Source organism: Psammomys obesus, unplaced genomic scaffold (assembly GCF_907164565.1).
Source record: "Psammomys obesus unplaced genomic scaffold, mPsaObe1.curated_primary_1811, whole genome shotgun sequence".
In the NCBI taxonomy this organism is placed as follows: Eukaryota; Metazoa; Chordata; class Mammalia; order Rodentia; family Muridae; genus Psammomys; species Psammomys obesus.
The window spans coordinates 62,521,070-62,542,737 of record NW_026585644.1 but is presented as its reverse complement, the minus strand read 5'-3'; the positions used below and the strand labels follow the sequence as shown (position 1 = coordinate 62,542,737).

At 36.1% G+C, this 21,668-nt stretch overlaps 1 protein-coding gene across 2 annotated transcripts in view; it reads right to left on the bottom strand.

Moving 5' to 3' along the window:
- The window catches only part of Pnpla8 (patatin like phospholipase domain containing 8), a 46,980-nt gene that overhangs the window by 23,443 nt on the left and 1,869 nt on the right, over nt 1-21,668 (bottom strand). For both annotated transcript variants that reach the window (XM_055621081.1, XM_055621072.1), the window contains exons 2-3: nt 4,285-5,407; nt 4,045-4,194 (exon numbers count right to left, since the gene is read on the bottom strand). In XM_055621081.1, the coding sequence (XP_055477056.1) occupies nt 4,045-4,194; nt 4,285-5,319 (1,185 nt within the window). In that variant the 5' untranslated portion in view covers nt 5,320-5,407. The remainder of the gene's footprint in view (nt 1-4,044; nt 4,195-4,284; nt 5,408-21,668) is intronic.

The window sequence follows — 21,668 nt, the reverse complement described above, 5'->3', positions numbered from 1 at the left end:
GAATTTCAGACCAGCCTGGGCTAAACAGTGATGCCCTGTAACAAAAAAAAAAAAACAAAAAACAAAAAAACAAATATGTTTAGCTGATACGAGTGGATAATAAAATCAAAGTATGTTTATTACTTTTTCTGTAATTAAAAATAATTATATTATGAAATGCTAATAACAATTTAGCATATATTTGTCTTAATCTGAAGACAACACCAGCTTCTACCCAAACATTTTTTTGAAATGTGCAGTGTTTGCCCAGGGGTAGAACACATCCCTGCAATCTCAGCACTCAGAAGGCTCTGGCAGAGGGACTGTGAGTGAGGCCAGTCTGGGATAAACTCCAGGACAACTCTAGATTACATAACAAGATAGCCTTTAAAAAAAGAAAACATCCACTATTCAATACAGAAAATATAACTCTCTTAATACAATTAGCAGTATACAATTGATAAAAGATTACATAAATTTAAAGAGAAAGATGAGCTGTGTAATGTTTATTACATTGAATAGTTCTGATCAACCAAATCTGAAGTACTATTGTTATTCTGCTTTTTGCCCTAGAAAGAACTGAGCATCAAAGGACCCATATAGGCATCTGAACAATGGTAGTGGCTACAAATGCAAATTTCCATTTCTAGTTAGGATGAAACAATTTGTTAGAAATAAGTGCCCATGCCCGGAGCAACTGGAAAAACCTGTGTGAACTAAAAAAGACCACCTTTTTAAACACAGTACAGAGCTGCTAAAGTAACATAAGAAATAGCTTTCTACCATGAGAGGGGTAACTGTTGCCTAGAAAGCTGATAAACTTGCTCTCTTCCCTGCAGGCATTTGCTGATTCCTGCAAAACATAAAGGATAGAAAACTCCAGCTTGTTTTAGAGAGCCACAAAGGAACAGAGAACCTAGCTAAGCATGTGGTCTCATGGGGAGAGGTGGGGGAGGGGCACTGTGCATCGCATGGCTACTTTCAACTTAACACACCAATAGAATTCTCAAAGTAGGTTGGATGGGAGGGGAAAATGTTATGCTCAAGCCTTCTTTAAAAATGTGTGTGTGTGTGTGTGTGTGTGTGTGTGTGTGTGTGTGTGTGTGTTGTAGTCCTGAGTTTGTAGGACCCAAGGCAAGGTGGTAGTGTAGGAATACACCATACAAACAGGGGAAAGTAGTAGCAGAGGAGCAAAGTAATTCTGAAAAAAATAAATCTAGAACTTATGCAATTTTTAGTGCTCACAATGCTCAGCATACAGAAAAGCTACGATGTATGTCAAATCAGTATCATATAGTAAAAGACCATGGGTAATTCTCCTACTAGAATTACCAATAAAAGATGTTTAAATCACAGTAACATTAATAAAATTATACCTCAAAGCATCACATACTTATAAATTAACAAAATAAACCTAATAAAAGATGCATGGGAAACTCACATTGAAGAATTTTTGAATACTGATGAAAAACAAAGATCAAATTGATACTTCATTTATCCTAACCTGTCTTACTTACTCAATACAATTCTAGCATAATTTTATTTTCCTTTTTGATTAACTTTAAAATTCATAAGGTGATACAGCACATTAAGATAGTTTTAAAGTAGGGGCTATAGATGGATAAGTGATTAAGAGCACTGTCTGTTCTTCCCAAGGGCCTGGTTTCAATTCTTGGCACCCACATGGAAGCTCACTACCATCTCTAACTCCTCAGGCACAGACTCAGACAGACACATAGGCAAAATACCCATACATACAAAAATATTTTTTTTAAAAAAGAAAGAAAAATAATAGCAAAGCAAGGAGGGACAACTTAGTGGTTGAAAACATGTACTGCTCTTGCAGAGATCCTAGCACCCACATCTGGTAGTTCCCAACCACTTGTAACTCTAGGTCTAAGTGATACAAAGAAGAAAAAGAAATCTGCTTAAAACAGTGGGAGGAACTGGCAAAAAGAAAACTTTAGTTGGTAAACTTCACAGCCAAGCAACACATCACACGAACAATTTCTTCAGTTTGTTGTTTTTAGATTATTAGTTAGGGGAAAGGTGACAACTTTTTTCCAAATACCTAGATTTTTATTGCTGACTATAATAATTTTTATTGCTGATCTAAAAACAATTCCTACACCACATTTCTCTTTGGTGCTTGAAGGTTTCTTAGATTTGGGATCAGCTCTCAAATAAAACCATCATGAAAACTACCCCAAAATCTATTAACAGTACAAACAATAAATTGTGACCCACTATATTAAATAAATGGAGAACAAATCATTTACAACACCCCACTGCACTGTAAATAAATTCTATCAATATGCTGAGGGAAAGAAAGAAACCACACATGGATCCCAAACTAACCTTTTCTGCAGACTACGACAGAAAAGGAGAACAACTTCTAGGGTACTGCAATGTTCTGTTTGCGTCTGTGCTGAATCTGTGAACTTCACTTGACAAAAAGGTTCTTATGTTATTTTTGCATAAGATGCTGTTAAATCCTTCTGTAAAGCACATACTATGTCTGAATGCTAGGCCTCTTGTAAAATTAATGTTGGAACTTATTTCCTAGTGCACTGATATTTAAAAAGTAGGGTCTTTCAGGAAGTGCTGAGGTCATAAGAACTATCTCTCACATATGAGTTTAGAGACCTTGGAAGGAAGGCTGAAATGAGCCGCTCCATTGTGAATTCTGCCGTGTGAACGAATCACAAGCTGCAGCAAGCAGATAGCCAACAAATCTTCACCAGATCTCAGACCTGCCAGCACTCTTCCCTAGGCCTCTCAGTATGCACATTATGAGAAACATTTCTGTTAGGTGCATGTGTAACATACTACCCAGTTGAAGATGTTCTGTTATAGCAAATCAGTGGACTAAAACAGAAATTGTATTTTAGAGCCCTCTTTTCTTGAAATGAACACTATCTTTAAAAGCACACATATATTTCAAAAACTTATCTCTAAAATATATATGAAAGATAAATCTCAAATTTTAGGAATATGAAATATTGAAGCGCTGAATACATGTTATACAATGTAAAACTATTGAAGGGTATATTTCAAAGAAATGCTTTTAAACAAGACAGTTATCAAAAGGTAGAAAAAGTATAAATTAACATTTTTCTGAATGGTAGGCTAAAAAAAGGACTACAAGGTTGGGGCGTGGTGGTGCATGCCTTTAATCCCAGTACTCAGGAGGCAGAGACAGGCGAATCTCTGTAATTTGGTGGCCAGCCTGGTCTACAAATCAAGTCCAGGACAGCCAAAGCTACACAGAGAAACTCTATCTCAAAAAAAAGAAAAAAAAAAAAAAAGAAAGAAAAATAACACTAACAGAGTTTTAATGAAACTGTAACAATACCATTATAGTATTTCCAATTATTTAGTATACACATAAACTTAGTATACACTGAGACTCACATTCTGTAGTCACTTAGCTTCTCTTTAAATGGTCTATTTAATTAAGTCTAAACTTTGTCCACTATATATAAAATATTGAGGAAAGGAAGGCTAATTGCTTTAATAAATCAATTATTAGTTAGAATTTTTGTACTTTAAATGTAAAAAGATCATGGGATGGTGAAATAAACATCAACAATGGCTTTCCATATTATGTTTCCTGTCTTGTTTTTAGACAGAATCTTGCTACATATCCTAGGCTGGTCTCACACTTATGATCCTCTTGCCTCAGTTTCCTAAATACTGAGGTTAAAGGTATTTGACCACTCATGGCTATTTCCTATCTTCAAAAAGTGAATACACAGTAAAAATACCTCACTGCAATTAAGAATCTGCAATTATTAGGCAATACAACTAAATATTTAAACTTATACTCTATTTTTAGGTATGTCAAGCTCAAAGTATAGGTATTCACAATCATACCAGAATTTATGTCAGAGAATAAAAGGAATTCACTAGCCTAATGTGTATCATAAAATAGTAAGGAACAATTGATGAATATATATGATTTTTAAAAAACAAAGATTTGAAAAAAAAGCTTTGAATTCCATACTTTAAAAGATTTATTATAATTTTTATTTCAAGATAAATATTAAATAAGTTGGATATTACCTTGACAGCCACTCCTTTTCCTTCAGGAAATTCTAGAAGATGAAAAGTCAGTTCTTCAACCCTAGTAATACAGAGCTTTGGATCAGTTGTTCTTCTTAAGGCCTGAACTAAGGCTCGAGTTCTGTTATCAATACTCACTCTTGCAATAATCTACAAAGTCATATAAAACATGTGATTAGAAAATGTAGTTACTCTACAAATGGTTAACATTTCTTGGGCCCACATTGAAAACCAACTTGCCTTTTCTCGCTGAAGTGACATACGCTTTTTCTCCTCTGCCTTCTTGTCTTTGCTGAGAGCTTGCTCAGTTTTAGCAGTCTCTTCTTGTCCTTCTGGCTGACTCTTTGAGTCAGACTTTAATTTGGGTACAAGTCCACCAATGTAACCACCGACTAAGGCTTGTACGCCTTCCGTGGGACGAGAAAGGAAGTTAGCAATACTTTGTTTTGTGGACACTGGGAGAACCTCAGGCATCTGGTCAGGGTTGGAAGGTTTGTCTTCAGCATCTAGAAGAGATCCTGAGTCTGGCGTATCTGTCAGGATGTCAGAGCCAGGTGAACTGGATTTCCCTTCTTCAAGGTCTGGTTTGTCCTGAAGATGTTTATCTTCCTTTGTTTGAGACATTTTTTCCTTGCTCTTAAAGTAGGAATTAATATGATTTGCTAAAAAGTAAAATGACTCTCCAAATCTGGTGGTTATACCATATGTATAATGGAAAAGGCTTTTTCTACTTAAATCTTCTTTATCTGCAAGGTAACTTTTCTCTTCCACAAAAGAATTCTTTTCTGCTGATTTATCACTATAGTTTTTCAAAGACTCAATGGCTTGTTTAACATTTTTTTGTTTTAACCAGCCCCTATCTGATACTTTTCTTAATATTCGAGAACTTGGCTTAAATTGAGCTAACCGTAAAACCATTTCATTTTGACTGCCAAAAATAGCCTTTGAAACTAAATTCAAAGTACTTTTAATACGGGACATATGAATGCTCACTTTTGTAAGTCCCTTAGGAGCAGAAGTGCTAAATTTCAAAATTCCAATATGTAAGCCATAGTTGCTTGGAGAGTGCCAGTGTTTACTGCAATGTGCTTCACTTTTGTTCCATTTACAGCTTTTCTTACTTGTGTGAAAATCTCTGTGTACACTGATATGGTTCGTGCACCAATAATGTTGAGAACATACAAAATGCAGCGGTTTGCTTCTCTGCTTCCCACAAAGACTTCTTGCATTACTAAAGAGGTAAATATATATATCTAGAGTCAAATTAACAGACATAACTTAAAATCATTTATTTTCTGTGTGACATTCTTTAATTTCATTCCTGAATGCTTCATTTAAGAAATTCCATAATTCATGGTCTTACCTGAAATGGTTTAAAAAAAAGATCAATTAGTAATCGAATTTTAAAAAATCAAAGTTGAGTTAATACATATGACTTAGTACCACAGCAACAAACCATCTTAAAGAAAGGTAGAATAAAGCTGGAGAGATGGCTCAGCAGTAAAGAGAGTTCTTGCTCTTATAGAAGACCTGGGATTCAATGCCCAGTTCATAGCCTGCCTGTCTATAACCCCCAGTTCCAGGTGATCAAATACCCTCTTCTGGACTCCAAAGGGCACTACACAATGTGGTGCACAAACATATATGCAGGCAGGACACCCAAACACATAAAAAATAACATGAAAATTTTAAAAATGGAATACTAAATTTCCAAGATGTCTGATATCTAATTTTTAAGCAAAGAGAAAATAAATGTTCATAGCAAATGTCAGTAAGAAATTGGGGGAATTTTTTGGACAAGGGCAGAAAGCAACCAATGTTTTTTTGTTTGTTTGGTTTGTTTTTCAGAATACCTCAAGAATGTTCTTCTAGGCCAGTTGCTAATTGATTCCTTTGAAACTTCTTGAGCAGAGCTTTCATAACCCACAAGGCTCTTGGCACTACTGTCTTGCAAACTAGGATGGCCTGTTAAGCACTGTTTTCCTAATCCAAACTCCCAAAGTATCATCCATTCATCCCCCAAAACACAGTATGCTCAAGCCTATCAGCAATATCCCATTCCCTGATACCAACTTAAGTCTTAGTTACTTTATTATTGCTGTGGCAAGACACTATGTCCAAGGCAATTAACAGATTACTTGGGGATTATAGCTTCAGACAGTTAGAGTCCATGAGCATCAAGGTTGAGACTATGGCAACAGGTGTGCAGGCATGGTGCTGGATTAGTAGCTGATAGTTTACATCTTGATCTACAAACACAAAACAGCTATCAAGGAATGATATGGGTTTTTGAAACTTCAAAGCCAGCTTCCAGCTCCAACAAGGCCACACCTCCTAATCCTTTCAACTAGGTTCCATCAACTGGATACCAAGTACAGAAATATATGACTCAATGGAGACCCTTTTCATTACACTAGTGATCTATTAAACATTTTTAATGTTTTGGCATTAAAACATATTAGGTCAGACATGAGGCTGAGCAATGAATGGCTTTCAAAGAAACTAATCCTTGTGACACAGTTTTATGTCAAGTTGATACAAGCTAAAGTCATTTGAGAGGAGGGAACCTCAATTTTGAGAGGAGGTTTCTTAACCTCAATTGAGAGGCAGTTTCTTAATCACCGCAGATCTCTGAGTTTGAGGGCAGCCTAGTCTATAAAGTAAGTTCCAGGACAATCAGGGCTACAAAGAGAAACCCTCTCTTGAAGGTAGGATCGTAGAAAGTAGGAAGGAAGGAAAGGGAAAGAGGGAGGGAGGAAGGAAGGGAGGAAAAAAGATATACAGATGGACGTACAGACAGATGTACAGGCAAGCCATGATTAATGTAAGAGGGCCCAGCCCTTTGTGGGTGGTGCTATTCCTGGGCTACTGGTTCTGGCTTCTGTAAGAAAGCGGCTGAACAAGACATAATAAGCAAGCTAGTAAGCTGCACCCCTCCATAGCCTCTGTATCAGCTCCTGCCTCCAGGCTCCTGCCCTGTTTGAGTTCCTGCTGGGACTTCTTTTGATGATGAACAGTGATATCGTGTAAGCCAAATAAATATTTTCCTCCCCAAGTTTCTCTGGCCATGGTGTTTCATCCCAGCAAAAGAAACTCTAAGACAGTCCTGGATCTGCATATTCTAACCATTTACTTTCCTGAAGTTCTAATCAGTCATTCAACCTTTTATAATTTTTAAGGGAGTGGTTTCCTTTTGGGAGCATCAGTTCAGAGTTATTCCTGCAGACCAACTTTTAGGATGGCTCATTTCTCTAGTAGCATCTGAGTAAAGAGAAGAGCAGTCTTCATGAAACTGCTGGCAAACCCATTAAGGAATAAATCCTAAGATCCCATCAAATTCATCAGACATCATAATTTGGGTATGAGCTTTTTTTTTTTTTTTTTTTTTTTTTGTATTTTCTGTATACAAACTAACTAAATAAGGTGATGTATATATTATTTATTTAGAGTTTTATTTTATGTATATGGGTGGTTGCCATGTATTTCTGTGAATCATATGCATGGCCAGCACCCATGAAGGCCAGAAGAGGATGTCTGAATTACAAACACCTGTGAGCCACCATCTGGATGCTAGGAACTGAATCTAGGTCCTCTGCAATAACAAGTGCTCCTAACCACTGAGGCAATTCCCCAGACCCTAGACATAATACGAGATTATACATAAGTTAAATAATTAGGGATACAACATGGTCTAAAGAAAGAAAGGTAACAAATAAAAGAGATAGGCATTTTTACTTGTTTCTAACCAAACTCATAATTATTAATTAGATTGATTATACATTTACAGTTATTTGTACTCTATGAAACATTTCATTTGATGCTTAGAGTTTCTGAGACAAGTTACTAGTTTCAATTTTTATTTACTTTGGGAAGTCGGGGCAGATGAATTCTATAGTTATAATATCATGTGGAATTCTAGCTCTAATTTTAATAAAGGCTTGTATTTAAAAATCTAAATTCTTGTTAAGTTCTATTTGAAATTACTAATTTCCTCTGTCCTATTAAGTTAATATTACATTAATTTCAGCTTGGGGAAGGACAGCCACATTACACAAGAAGTCAGATAACAATATAGTATCTCTACATTTTAACAAAATTGTCTTTCCCTCAGATACCAAAAACTATTAGTGACAGATAGAGAATTGAGGTCTGACTTCAAATCAAGACTTTTGTCAGCACAAACAACTCTCATTTTATATTTTATGTTCAAGAAATGGAAAACAAGACTCTATAATATTGTCCATTTACTTCTCATTAGCAATGTATGAATACTGTGTGTCTATATACACATGTGCACGTGTGTGTACATGTGCAGGTATACCCTAAGTATACTATGGGACAACTTCAAAGGCCTTTTTACTCAAGGGACACACACTTGCAGCTGAGGTGGTCCATGTCTCTAATCCTAGTATTCAGGTGGAAGAGGCAGGTGTATCTCTGAGTCTGAAGCCAACCTGGTCGCCAGCTAGGGCTACAAAGTAAAAGGTAGATAGACATCAGACTATGTCTGTATCTATGACTATAACTACTAGAGGCTATCCAGAGCCTTTTAATTTGTAAAGAACATTTCTGTTAATAGCATTAGCAAGATCCAATCAGTTGGCCTTGGCATTTTTTTTTCCTTCTCGGTGGGAAGAAGTTTTATTGTTTAAGGATTTAAGAGTTTGGATTTAAAACAGAGGTAGTTCCCAAATAGAGCTTATTTTTTATTTTTATATTTATTTTATCTTATTTAAATTTTATTTTTTTATTTGATTTATTTTTGAGTGTTTTCCCTGCATGAATGCATATGCAACACTTGAGTCGTCAAGGAGTCTAGAAGAGGGCATCAGATCCCTCTAGATGTCCTAGAACTGGAGTTAATGATGGTCATGGGCCACCACTTGGGTACTAGGAACTGGTCCTAGGTCCTCTGCAAGAGCAACAAGTGCCCTTACCTGCTGAGCCATCTCTCCTGCCCTGGAGTTTCTTTCGGAGTATCTAAAATAGGACTTTGTTGATTTAAACAGACACTAAAACATGACAGAAGAGAAGATACTGTTGCAGGATACTTGCTCACACTGTGAATCCCATGTTTACTGGAAAAGCCTGTGTCTACTTGCAGTGTGGTTCAGCCTTAGCACATACCTTAAATCCATGACAGATTTAAATAAAGTCAATCATAGGTCAAAAGGCAGAACAAGCAACCAGTTGACTGGGAGTAAACAGAAAAAAAAAAACAAAACAAAACAAAAAAACACAGAGAGTAGGAGGAAGTCAGGAAGACAAATAGAAAGCAGCACAGGAAGTAGAAAGGAGGAACATTGAGTTTGAGTGGGTTTTTTTTGTTTTTTTGGTTTTTTTTAGATGGTATAGGAAAGGAGACTTCCTTTTCCTCTTGGGAAAGTGAGCTGGGTGCTTTCTCTGCCTCTCCGAGCTAGCAGACTTTCACCCCAGTATCTGGCTCCTGAGTCTTTATTGGAAAAATCAAACATTTGCAATTTTGTTAAAAATAACAGGATTCTTTGATGAAAGTAGTGAAGAATGTAAAACGTTTAAACATGACTTGGCTTAAGGAAGTAAAAAAAAAAAAAATCTGGGCAAGGAAACAGTTATCAGATCACTTAATGATCACCATGATCATTAAGAACATAACAGCATCATACTCATTTGTAATTTTGCTATGTCTGAATAGCACTGTTTTGTTTTGTTTTGTTTTGGGGGTTTGTTGTTGCTTTTGTTGTTGTTTCCATTCAGGAAAATATACCAAGAAAATTTTAGGTATCTGATAATTTTTAAAGCAGTAAATACGAAAAGCTCTTAACCATTGAGCCATCTCTACAGCCCCCAGTCTTCTCCAGCCCCCAGTCTTCTGTAACCAGACCAATGAGAATCTTTCATGTTGTATCTTTTTTTAACTGACTATACACCCTACTTTCATTTAGTCCTTTGTACTTTGGCAGCTCACCATGGAAAGACTATTAACTTTTGAAATTTTAGATTTATACTAAAAAGTTCCTTGTAATGATGTATACTTACCTTTAGCAAAGATGTCTCATAAGTCTTTATTTTCCTAAGATGCCCAGTAATTATTTTATAAGAAGATAACTGATATTTTCCAAACAGTACAGATCTTAAATTGAAAATAATATCTTTCACTAAGGAAGTCAACAGCTTTAGTCAATTCTGACAATTAAAATTTTTATAGACCCATTTGTTGGTGCAACTAATCCAGAAGACTGAATAATAGACACATTAAAATGTGGTATAGTAGGCCAAATTTTGAAAACAGATTTAAGTATTTGCTTACTAAAGTGAGCCTCACAACCATTATGTACTTTTAACAGGTATGCCTCAAGTAGGAATAATTCTTCCTAACAGAATTTTTCCTACTGCCAACGATGTGATTTTTCAGCAAGGAAAAAAATTTTAGCCCTGGGAAAACATAGAGATTAACAGACTAACACCAACACATCATTATAACCTTGTGCCAGAGTCACTTGGATAAAATATAATTGTTCGATTTAAAATATCCTATTTAGTAGAGGGATAAAACATGAACTCATTATTTTCTATGCCAGTTTTTGTAAACTAAAGCTGTTTTTAAAACAGAAAGTTCAAAGTTTACAATTTTTAAATCAGTGTGTATGTGTTTGTAAATCAAAGGACAACTTGTAGTAGTTGGTTCTCTCCTTCCATCACACGTTCCCTGGAGCTGAAACTCAGGTTACCAAGATGGGGGGGGGGGGGTCAAGTGTTTTGACCCACTAACACATTTGCTAGTCTGAAAGTAAATTTTAATTTTATATTAGCGTATTTAATATTTACCTGAAGATCTTTAAATAATATATAAATAAATGTAATGAACATAATATATCCTTTAAGTTTTAGCTATACAAATACTAGTGCCATACTTTGTTCTTTTAGATTTGTATTTAGAATAAGTATCTTATTTCACAATAGAAAACCCTCCCTTACTATTACAAATAAAAAGTGAATACTTTAGGATGAAAATCTGACTTTACAATACAAAAAAATTGTCTTTTAATGTTGTAAGTCAAAGCAACATACTAAATGAATTTGTGAATTTGTTAAAGGAGAGTTGATTCTAAATCACCCTTATGACATAACCTAATGATACATTTCATTGAGGTATGCCTCAAGTAGAAAAAATTAAATCACTGTGAAGCTCTAAGTTTTCACTTAGATTACTGCTTTTTTTTAAGTTTCTTTATACATTTTCCTTCCTTATTCTCATACACTTTCCTAGAACAGTCTGAGAGCTACAGAATGTTATATTCCAACAAGAGGATAACAAGAACACATAAGGAGACAAACATATAAAGAGCCAAAAATTTTAAAATGTTAAATCATGTAATTTCAGTTCTGCATGCAAATGTATTTGTTCCTTTGAACAACTGAGGAACCTAGCAAATGGCTACTCTTTTCTGGGAGGGAAAGAATGAATAAATGAAGTGGTATAGGCTGGACAGAGACTTGCTATTGTGACCGGTGAGGGCAGGTTAGAACCAGAACATTGGTATATTCATTAGAAATCTGGAAACATTTGTTTTTATATTCATAGCTTCCCAGCCTTAATAAGAGAAGCTTCTCTTCGCAATGATAACAATGCAATGAACAATGCAATGAACAAAGGTGCTGAGAATAAGTGACAACTGAATGCTTAGCCCTAAACAGGACACTTGTCCTATCTATTCTTAGGCTCAGGGATCATCAGAGAAGAGCCCAAAGAGTCAAGAGCCAAAAGACAGGAAGAAAAACTGGGAAATGCTGTCTTCTGGTCAGAGTACAGCCAACAGTCATGACCTCAGCTATGGATACCTGCAATTGGTCTATACAAGATTAAATTTATCAAGTCAATCACAGATAAGGGAGAGACTCATGAGGCTCTACCCATCCCTTCTGATCTACTTGCTACTGATGGATTGGAGTTGACAGTCCTTGTCTTCAGTTGTGTGCACACTGAGGAATTCATCAGGTTCCAAAGGACAGTTCTAAATCCCATGAACTCTGGGTTTCTCTAAATGGGGGGTAGTGGTGAGAAAGTGACTTGTGTGTCTGGGTGGTTTAATAAGAATGGGAGGAAGCTTCGAGAGTGAGTACTTAGAATAATCAGAATATATTTATACACAAATGAAGTTGTCAAAATATAATAGAAGTTAATTTTAAAGCCCTGAATGTAATATAGATTGTTTTAACTCTCAATTAAAAAGAAAAAAAAAAAAGCACTAAGAAGCTGAAATTGACATTCAGGTGATGCTTTCTTCATATGGATAAAGTCCTGGGCTCAATACCTAGCACTACAAAAACTGGGCATGACAGTGCATGCAGTCCTCAGGAGATGGAAGCGTGAGGATCAGAAGTTTTAAGTCATCCTTAGCTACACACAGAGTTCAGAAACACTAGGGCTACATGAGACCAAGTCTCTAAAGCAGAGATTCTCAACCTGTGGGTAAGATATTGGAAAAGAGATATTTAAATTACAATTTCTAACAGTTGCAAAATTACAGTTAAAGTTATGAAGTAGCAACAAAAATAATTTTATGGTTGGGGTCACCACAACATAAGGAACAGTATTAAAGTGTCACAGCATTAGGAAGGTTGAGATCCACTGCTTGAAAACAAAGTAAAAAGGAAAAGCAAAACAAGATTTGTTAATTTAAAAAAAGAACTGTTCTCTGCAAGAAATTTCCTTCATTGTCAAAGACAAAGATAGATGGAAAAAAAGATGATGAAAATGATATTTAAGCAAATGGTATTTGAGAGCAAGCAGGGGATCTTCCTAAGTTCATAAATGAGAAAGAAGGCTTCATGTCAAAAATTAGCCAAAAATATAATGAAGGTCACTCTATAAAAGGGGTTAATCCATTAACAGCACGTAAGGAATGTAATATGTGTACCAATCTTGGTGCACTCAACTTCATAAAAATGGAAGAACACAAATGATAATAAGCTGACAGATAGGTTCTGATAGAATAATGCAGATGACTTTAATATCCTACTCAGAATACTTCAAAACTGACCCACTGTTTTAGTCAGGGTTCTGTAACTTTGACAAAATGCCATAACCAAAAATCAAGTTGGGGAGGAAAGGGTTTATTTTGATTACATTTCCATATCACAATCTGTCACTGGAGGAAGTCAGGATAGGAACTCAAGGAGGCTGGAATCTGAAAGCAGAAGCTGATGCAAAGGCCATGGAGGGGTGCTGCTTACTGGCTTGCTTAGCCTGCCCTCTCTCTTTTTTTTTTTTTTTTAATTATTTTTATTTCATATGCATTGGTGTTTTGCCTGCATGTATGTCTGAGGGTACTAGACCCCCCTAGAACTGGAGTTACAGACAGTTGTGAGCTGCCATGTGGGTACTGGGAATTGAACACTGGTCCTCTGGAAGAGCAGCCAGTGTGCTCTTAACCGCTGAACCATCTCTCCAGCCCCTAGCCTACCTTCTTACAGAACCCAGGACTACCAAACCAAAAATGGCACCACCTACCATTGGCTGGGCCCTCCCCCACTGATCACTAAATGAGAAAATGTCCTAGAGCTGGCACTCATGAAGACATTTCCTCAACTGAGGCTATGTGATTAACTCTAGCTTGTGTCAAGTTAACACACAAAACCAGCCAATACAACTGCTCTCTTGTCAACTTGACACACGAACATATCACTATTAAGCTACAACCTTTACTTTCTTATTCATTCACAAGATCTAAATAACTTTAAAAAGTCCCAAAGTCTCTACAAATTCAGACACATTAAAATTTCAGTCCCTTTAAAATATTCACTCTCTTTTAAAATCAAAGTCTCTTAACTGTAGGTTCCAGTTCCCCTTTTTTCAAGAGGGAAAAAATTAGGACACAGTCACAATCAAATCAAAGCAAAATCAAACTCCAACTGTCCAATTCTTGACCACAGATCAAATGGGTTTAACATAGCTCTGAAGAATATTTCACCCACAGCTGTGGAAAATGCATTCTTCTCAGCAACTCAAGAAACCTCCTTTAAAACAGGCTGTATTTTAGGCCACATAGCAAATCCTAAGCATTTTTTAAAAATTCTTGTATCTTATTAGATCATTATGGAAGAAACATAGATATAAACAGCAAGAAAAACTACAGAAAAAATAAAATATGGGTATTAGAAAATACACTTCTCAACTATTAGTGGGTCCTCATTGAAGTGGGGAACAGGGAGTCAATGAAAATGAAAACTCAACTTACCATAACATATAGAATAGACATAGATAGTTTACAGAGTAAAGTGCATAGCTATGAATGCCCACATTTAAAAATCAGAGCAATAACAAATTAGCAATATACCTCAAGATCTTAGGGGGAAAAAAAGCCAAACTCAAAATTACTAGGAAAAATAATAAAGACCAGAGCTGACATCAATGAAACAGCAACAAAAAGAACACAAAGGATCAATGAAATAAGAATTGGTTCATTGAAAAGAATACAAGGCCAGGGGCAGTGATGCACACCTGTGATCCCAGCACTCGAGGAAGCAGGTGGATCTCTGTGAGTTCAAGGACAGCCAGGTCTACAAAGCAAGTCCAGGGCAGCCAAGGCTACCCAGAAAAACTATCTCAGAAAACTAAAAACAAACAAACAAAAACAAAAAAAGCTGATAAGGACTTAGTCAAAGTAACCAAAAGACAAAGAATATCACAAGCTATTAAAGGCAAAGGCAAAAAAATACTTAACATGTAATAAACCTATTACAACAGACCCCACTAAAATCCAGAAGATCATTGAGAAATATTTGAATATATTTGAAATATTATATTCCAACCAAGATAAAAATCTAAAAGAAATTGATAAATTTCTAGACACTTATGATTTATAAAAACTGAATCAAGAAAATACGGGGAGGGGAGAAGAAAAACCTAAATAGGTTAATAAGAAGCAATGATTCTCTGACTCTGTTGCCTGTCTTTGGATCTCTTTCTCCTAGCTGGGCTCTCTTGTCTGGCCTCAGTGGGAGAGGATGTGCTTAGTCCTGCTGCCAGGGAGGGCTGGGACCCTTGGCAGGGAGGAGAGGCACTCATCGTCTCTAGAAGCTGAGGGGAAAATGGGGGAAGGAGGTAAGGGTGGGTCTGGGAGGAGAGGAGGGAGGAGACTGTGATCAGGGTGTAAAGTGGTTAAATTGATGAAAAAACTTTTCCCTAACAAGAAAAGCACAGGACTGGACAGGTTCATGTTCAAATCTACCATTCCAACACAAGCTCCCTCAAATATAAGACTAAAAAAAAAAAAGACTTCCAAAATTATTCCACAAAACCAGTAGCACCTTGATACCACAACCAAATGTGGACAGAAGTAGAACTATAGACTAATATTCTTGGCATACATAGATACAAAAAAAATCTTCAGTAAAATATCTGTGAACCAACTTCAGCAATATATTAAACAGATTATGTATCAAATCATGCTGGTTTCACTTCAGGTATGCAAGGATGGTTCAACATAGACAAATCAGTAAATGCAATATATCACATAAGTAAATTGAGGAACAATTTACACAGTCATCATAATATATTCACAAAACAACTATGACAAAATTCATATCCCTTCATGAGAAAAGTCTGGAAGAAACTAAATATGAAAGGGTCAATCCTCAATATTAATAAAGTCTCAATAAAGTCTCATTCCACAATATAATAAACAACACAAATGCATAGCCAACATCACACTAAATAAGGGAAAACTAAAGCATTTCCAGTATGTTATTTGAAATCTTAGCCCAATGAGGTAAACATATGATATAAAAGCGATACAAATGCAAAGTCAAATTACTGTTCTTTGTAAAGGACATGATCTTATACTCAGATGACCTTAAACTCATCACCAGAAACTCTTAAATCTAGTAAGATAAATTCAGCAAAGTACTGGGACACCAAATAAATCTACAAGATCAGGAGCTTGCCTGCCTCTACTCTCCTTCACTTTCCCCTCCTCTCTTCTTTACTCCACCTACCCCAACCTTTCTCCTAGTACTGGATATTGAACTAGCTTGCTAAGCAAGCTCTTTATCACTGAGCTATATGTCCAAGCCTCTTTTTATTTTATTTTGATAAGATCTCATTAAACAGTATGAGGTGACCTTGAACTACTCTGTAGCCTCGGTAAGCGTAAGTTTGTAATCTTAATTCTCTCAGCTTCCCTGGCAGATAGTTTTATAAACTTGTACCACTAGTCCTACCTAAAAAGTAGCTTTTCTATGCACCAATAATGGACTGGCTAAGAAAAAAAATTAATACCATTCACAATAGCTACCAATTACTGGAAGTAAACCAAAGCATATAATAGACTGCTACAGTCAAAAATATAAAATGCTGAAGAAAAAAGAAGTTAAAACACTGGGAAGATTCAAAGCATCCCCACCAAAATATCAATGATATTCTTTATGGAAGTATAAAAATAATCCTGGGCCAAAGTAATCCTGGGCAAATGGAGCAATGTTGGAGGTATCACAGTATTTGAATATAAGGTGTACTCTAGAGCTATAGCAAAACCATAGTTATTAGCACTAAACAGGCACACCAATAGATGTAACAAAATAGAGGGTCAAGAAATAAACCCATGCACTGATTCTTGAGTTAAGCAGACAAGAAAATACATGTTAAAGTCAACCTCTGCAGCAAATGATGTTAGGAAAACTGGATATATGGCCCAATGAGATGGCTCAGTGGACAAAGGCAGTTGTCACCAACCATAATCACACAAATTCAATCCCCTCAACTTACATGGTGGAAGCAAATTGTCTGTTGATCAGTACACGTGCTGATCAACCCTCCCACATAAATAAATAAACATATTCTAAAAGCTGGATATACATATATAAACTGGAAACTAGATCCCAAAATTAAATTCACATCAAAATGAAATCAAAGACCTTAACATACTGAAAATGTTGAAACCACTCAGAAAACATATATAATCTCTTCAAAATCCACAGTAAGAAGCTCCCTTTCCTTCCATGTCTTTCTATCCTACCTTTTTAGTCACAGTGGCCAAGTTATGCAAATTAGCTCAGGTACAATGTAGTATATGGACACACAATGGAATATTATTCATCCATAAAGCAACAGAGAAAGGTCATTTGATGGAAAACACACGGAACTGGTGGTTTCATGTTAAGCAAATTAATACAGTCTTAGAAAAGTATCACAAGTGTTGTTATCTCATGGCAGAATCTCGAGGGTGAGAGTGACATGGCATAAAAGTAAAATGGAAACTATTATGGAAAAGAAAATCAGGACAAGGTAGGAGGGAAGGTAAGAGAAGTTCATGAGACAAGAGCCCTGAGGGTAGATGATAAAAGGTTATATGCATGCATGAAAATGTCAGTAAAAAACATAACTTTACACAATTAATACGAACTAAAAAAGAGAGGTTTGATTTTAATTGTAGTAGTTCAATGCTCATATACTTGTGAAATGAGTGATGATGATACAAGGGAAAGGAGGAATTAGGGTTACTACATTAAGATACTTTTGTTACCTATGAAGTAAACAGTGTTATTTCAAATTTCATGTAGCTATAACTGTATATTGCAAACTCTAAGAGCTACCATTATTTTTTTTTCTTAAGATATGGCTGAGGGTTGGTGAGATGACTAAATAGAAAAAGGCACTCCCTGCCAAGTCTGATGACCCAAGTTTGATTCCCCAGAACCTATATTTGGAAGGAAAGAATTGACTCACAAAATTGTCCTCTGCCCTCCATGTGCAATTGCATACAGACATACAATATATAAATGTGCTCTTTTAAAGCTATGACTAACATGCTAGAAAAGAAAATGGTATACCCCATGCAAAAGGAGCTGCAGTAGGCAGCTGAGCTTCCTGAAGAAAGTCTACCATTTTGCATGGCTGCAATGGGTTGGTGACAACTGCCTTTGTCCACTGAGCCATCTCATTGGCCCATATATCCACTTTTCCTAACACCATTTGCTACAGAGGTTGACTTTAACATGTATTTTCTTGACTGCTTAACTCAAGAATCAGGTACCTCAGAGAGGCATGGCCCCAAAAGCTCTGGACTGCTTACTACTGCTGCTGTGTTTTCTCATGTTTGTCATTGCTACATTTCTCATATATTTGGCATGATATGACTGGGCATGGAGAGACCCTCATTGCCTATAGTCTAGTGTGATTGTTTCCTGGGTGTCAACCATTTGGTCAATTTTCCAGCAAATCAATATGAAAATGAACTTTCATAAAATAATACTGTTTAGATGAATTAATGATTTTACAGAATTCCTGATTTGATTTAAATAGTTTTAGAAAGTTAGATTAAGATGTTTTTTTCAGTGGCTCTGAATATCTTGAGGAACAATTTAAAGTTTAGAAAAGTATACTCTTAATACTTAACTGGGGACTTTTTGAGGTTGGTGAGCAAGAACAATACCTCAATTAGCACTAGCTGATGTGACTCACTGAAGCTGGGCTTCAAGGTGTTTAATTTCTTGTACCCATTTTTCTCTCAGCTTCCTGATATGATTTAATAAAAATTGCTAATGAGTAATGTGCACCTTGAGGATTTAAAGCAGAAATAGCTGAATGTTTTTATATACAAGTTTAGATTTATGATTCTTTTAAGATTTTTATAAGATTACTTTTAAGATAATTGATTCTTTCTAACTGCAAACTGCAGCCTGCCAGTAAAGAAAGGCTGGCTGAAAAAAATTACCTTGCTTTCTTATGCTTTGTTAATCTAAACAAGTTGCTCAGTTACAAATGTGTGTGGGTTCTTGGAAATAATTTTTCATATTTGTTTCTTACCTATAATATGTTAAACATGTTTTTCTTACCTATACTCATTATAATCATTCACTTAAAGAAAAATAAGAAAAATAGAATATAACCACATTGTGATTGTTCTGCTTGAGAGATTTTGCTGGGCTACATAAGCTGTGGGAGAAAAAAATAAAATTGTTGGAGACTGCTTATTGGAATTTGCTCTATCCATCAGATGTGTATATGTATATATGTATATATATATACATATATATATACATATATATATATATATGTATATATATATGTATGGTTGGTGGTTGCTCATTTAAGCTTTGCTCCATCCACCCAGTGTGTAAATGTGTGTGTATGTGTGTATGTATGTCTATGTGTGAGTTGTTGAAGCTTACTGGAACTTGCTCACTGGAGTTTGTCCTGCTTCATCTATCTAGCCTGTGTGTGAGAGTATGACCCCCAACCCTCCCCCCCCTTTTTTCTTCCCTTCTCACCAGCTAGCCCAGAAGAGTTCAAAGAGCTCAGTCTTCCACCAGTTACAAGTAGTACTGGCCCCCAGTTGCCAAGAGCCATCAGCTCTGGCCCTCAGTCGCTGAATCTGTATACACCTCCCTCAGTCTGCTCTGACATGTCAAAGCTGGTCTTCGGCAGAAAACAATGAATCATCTTAAATGCTTGATTAAAACAATGAAAGTGCTGAGCATAATGGCATTTGCCTATAATTTCCCAACATTCAGGAGGCTGAGGCAAGATCACAATCTTGAAGCCAGCCTAGGCTACAGAGTAAGACTCTGTGTGTGTGTGATACACAACCAGATATAATTAAAACTGCAAAATAAAAGAAACTCACATGCAAAACTGAGGAGAGAATTCTAAATAATATTAAACATACACACAATCAAAAACCATGCAGCAAAGGACAAAGAGTACCTTCCAAGAGTACAAGCAATGCAGTTTTACTGAGGATGTAGCTGATGTAAGGGAGCAGTAAAAAAATTATACTGAGAAAGGACTGACTGCAGTCATTCATGCAGAGGAGAGAAAAGTCTGAACTAAAATCCTTTATACATTGTAGGTTCCCATGTTGTTATAATACATTTACCTGTACAGAGGAAGGACAGAAAGGACAAAAGCCTGTCTGCCTTCCTGGCTCTTTCTTCTGAGCTTCTCAGGACTTACAGTGAATTTGATAAAAGTTTAGTTAGCATAAAAAAATGGGCAACTTCACTACACAGACATACTTAATAAAGTACATGTAGATAAGAAGTCATGCTGTGGGGCTGGGGATGTAGTTCAATTGGCAGAATACTTACTTACCTAGAATGCAGAAAGTCCTGGGTTCTATCTACATAAACTATCATGAACAAAAGCCATTCTTAGGACCAGTACAACCTGGCTGGATTTACAGTCTTACTACCATCACAGTGCTGAGGTCCTATGCAAACAAAAACCGGTCAGAGCTGGTTAATTACATGAAATTCCAGGAAGGACAACTAAAACTCCAAGGAAAGTCACTGCCCAATGTTGGGCAATGGACAACCACCACCGAACATTAACTTAAAAAGATTACAAAACTTGCCATGGAATGAACTATCACCTAGAGAGAGGATCTGCACATACAGCCATGAGGAAAATGTGTGACCAAGCTTTAAAAATAGGACAAAATTAAATAAGGCTAAATGTCCAAAGATAACAGGAAGAATAAAAATACTAGAGGCAAAAAAGAAAAAGAAAGAAAGAAAAAGAGAATAAAGAGTAAAGAAGAATATGAAAATATTAAAAGTGAATACTCCTGGCTACATACTACCTCTGAAATATACCTATAACCTACTGATAAAGATTGAGAGTGACTGAGAATGATGATATCCTAAATAGTAAAAAAAAAATAAAAGCTTCCATAGCAAATTTAAGGAAAACACCTTGCATGGGATAAAAAGGGGAGCACAGAACAGTAAGAGGATGACCTTACTCAACTTTAGGCAGTCTTGCAGACCAAGACAAATTATTAACAAATAGATACATATTAATTAGTTTGACAATAAATTGTGTCATGAATTAAAGCAGAAAGGGAAGGGCAGAGAGAATACTAATTAAATGGGACAGAAGAAAAACTGATACTTTGGCATTTTAGTGGCTCTCTGAATGAAGTGAGGAAATGAATTCTTGTGATAATCTTGATAAAAATTCTAAGAAGAAAAAACAGGAACATTTTGGTGACAGAATGAGATTTTTATATTGAAGGTGGTTGAAGGCATAGAAAATTCACTATAATCAGTCCAAGAGTGAGGCAGAAGAGAAAGCAATGCAGATCTACACTATGATCATACAGTCAGCAATGTTTCTTTCCAAAAACACACAGTCATGTGGGGCCAGCAATCTTGCTCTGCAGGTAAAAGCACTTGCCATGCAAACTGGACAATCTGGGCTCAATACCAGCAACTCACAGTGGAAGGAAAGAACCAATCCCTGAGACAGCTTCACACATACTCACTCACACACATACAAAGTTGCTTTTAAAAGTTTTAAAGATACAATTGTGAATATATACCTATGAATTTTGGCATCAATATACAAAATATAAGGCCAAACAGAAAGCATTACAGAAAGACAATTTTGTAAACAAAATGAGAGATATTAATCATACCTATAAGAAACCACAGCCATCAAGCAACAATTAACAGAAATGAGCACTTGTGAATATGAAAGCACAGAAAAGGGAACTGTTTAATATAAAGAAAACTAGATTTTATTTTGGAATAAAGTAATGGTAGGGCACTGAAATAGAAATGCAAAGACTGAGCTGGGCTCGGTGGCACATACCTGTGATCCCAGCACGGTGGGGGGGGGGGGGGGGGGGGGGGGGGGG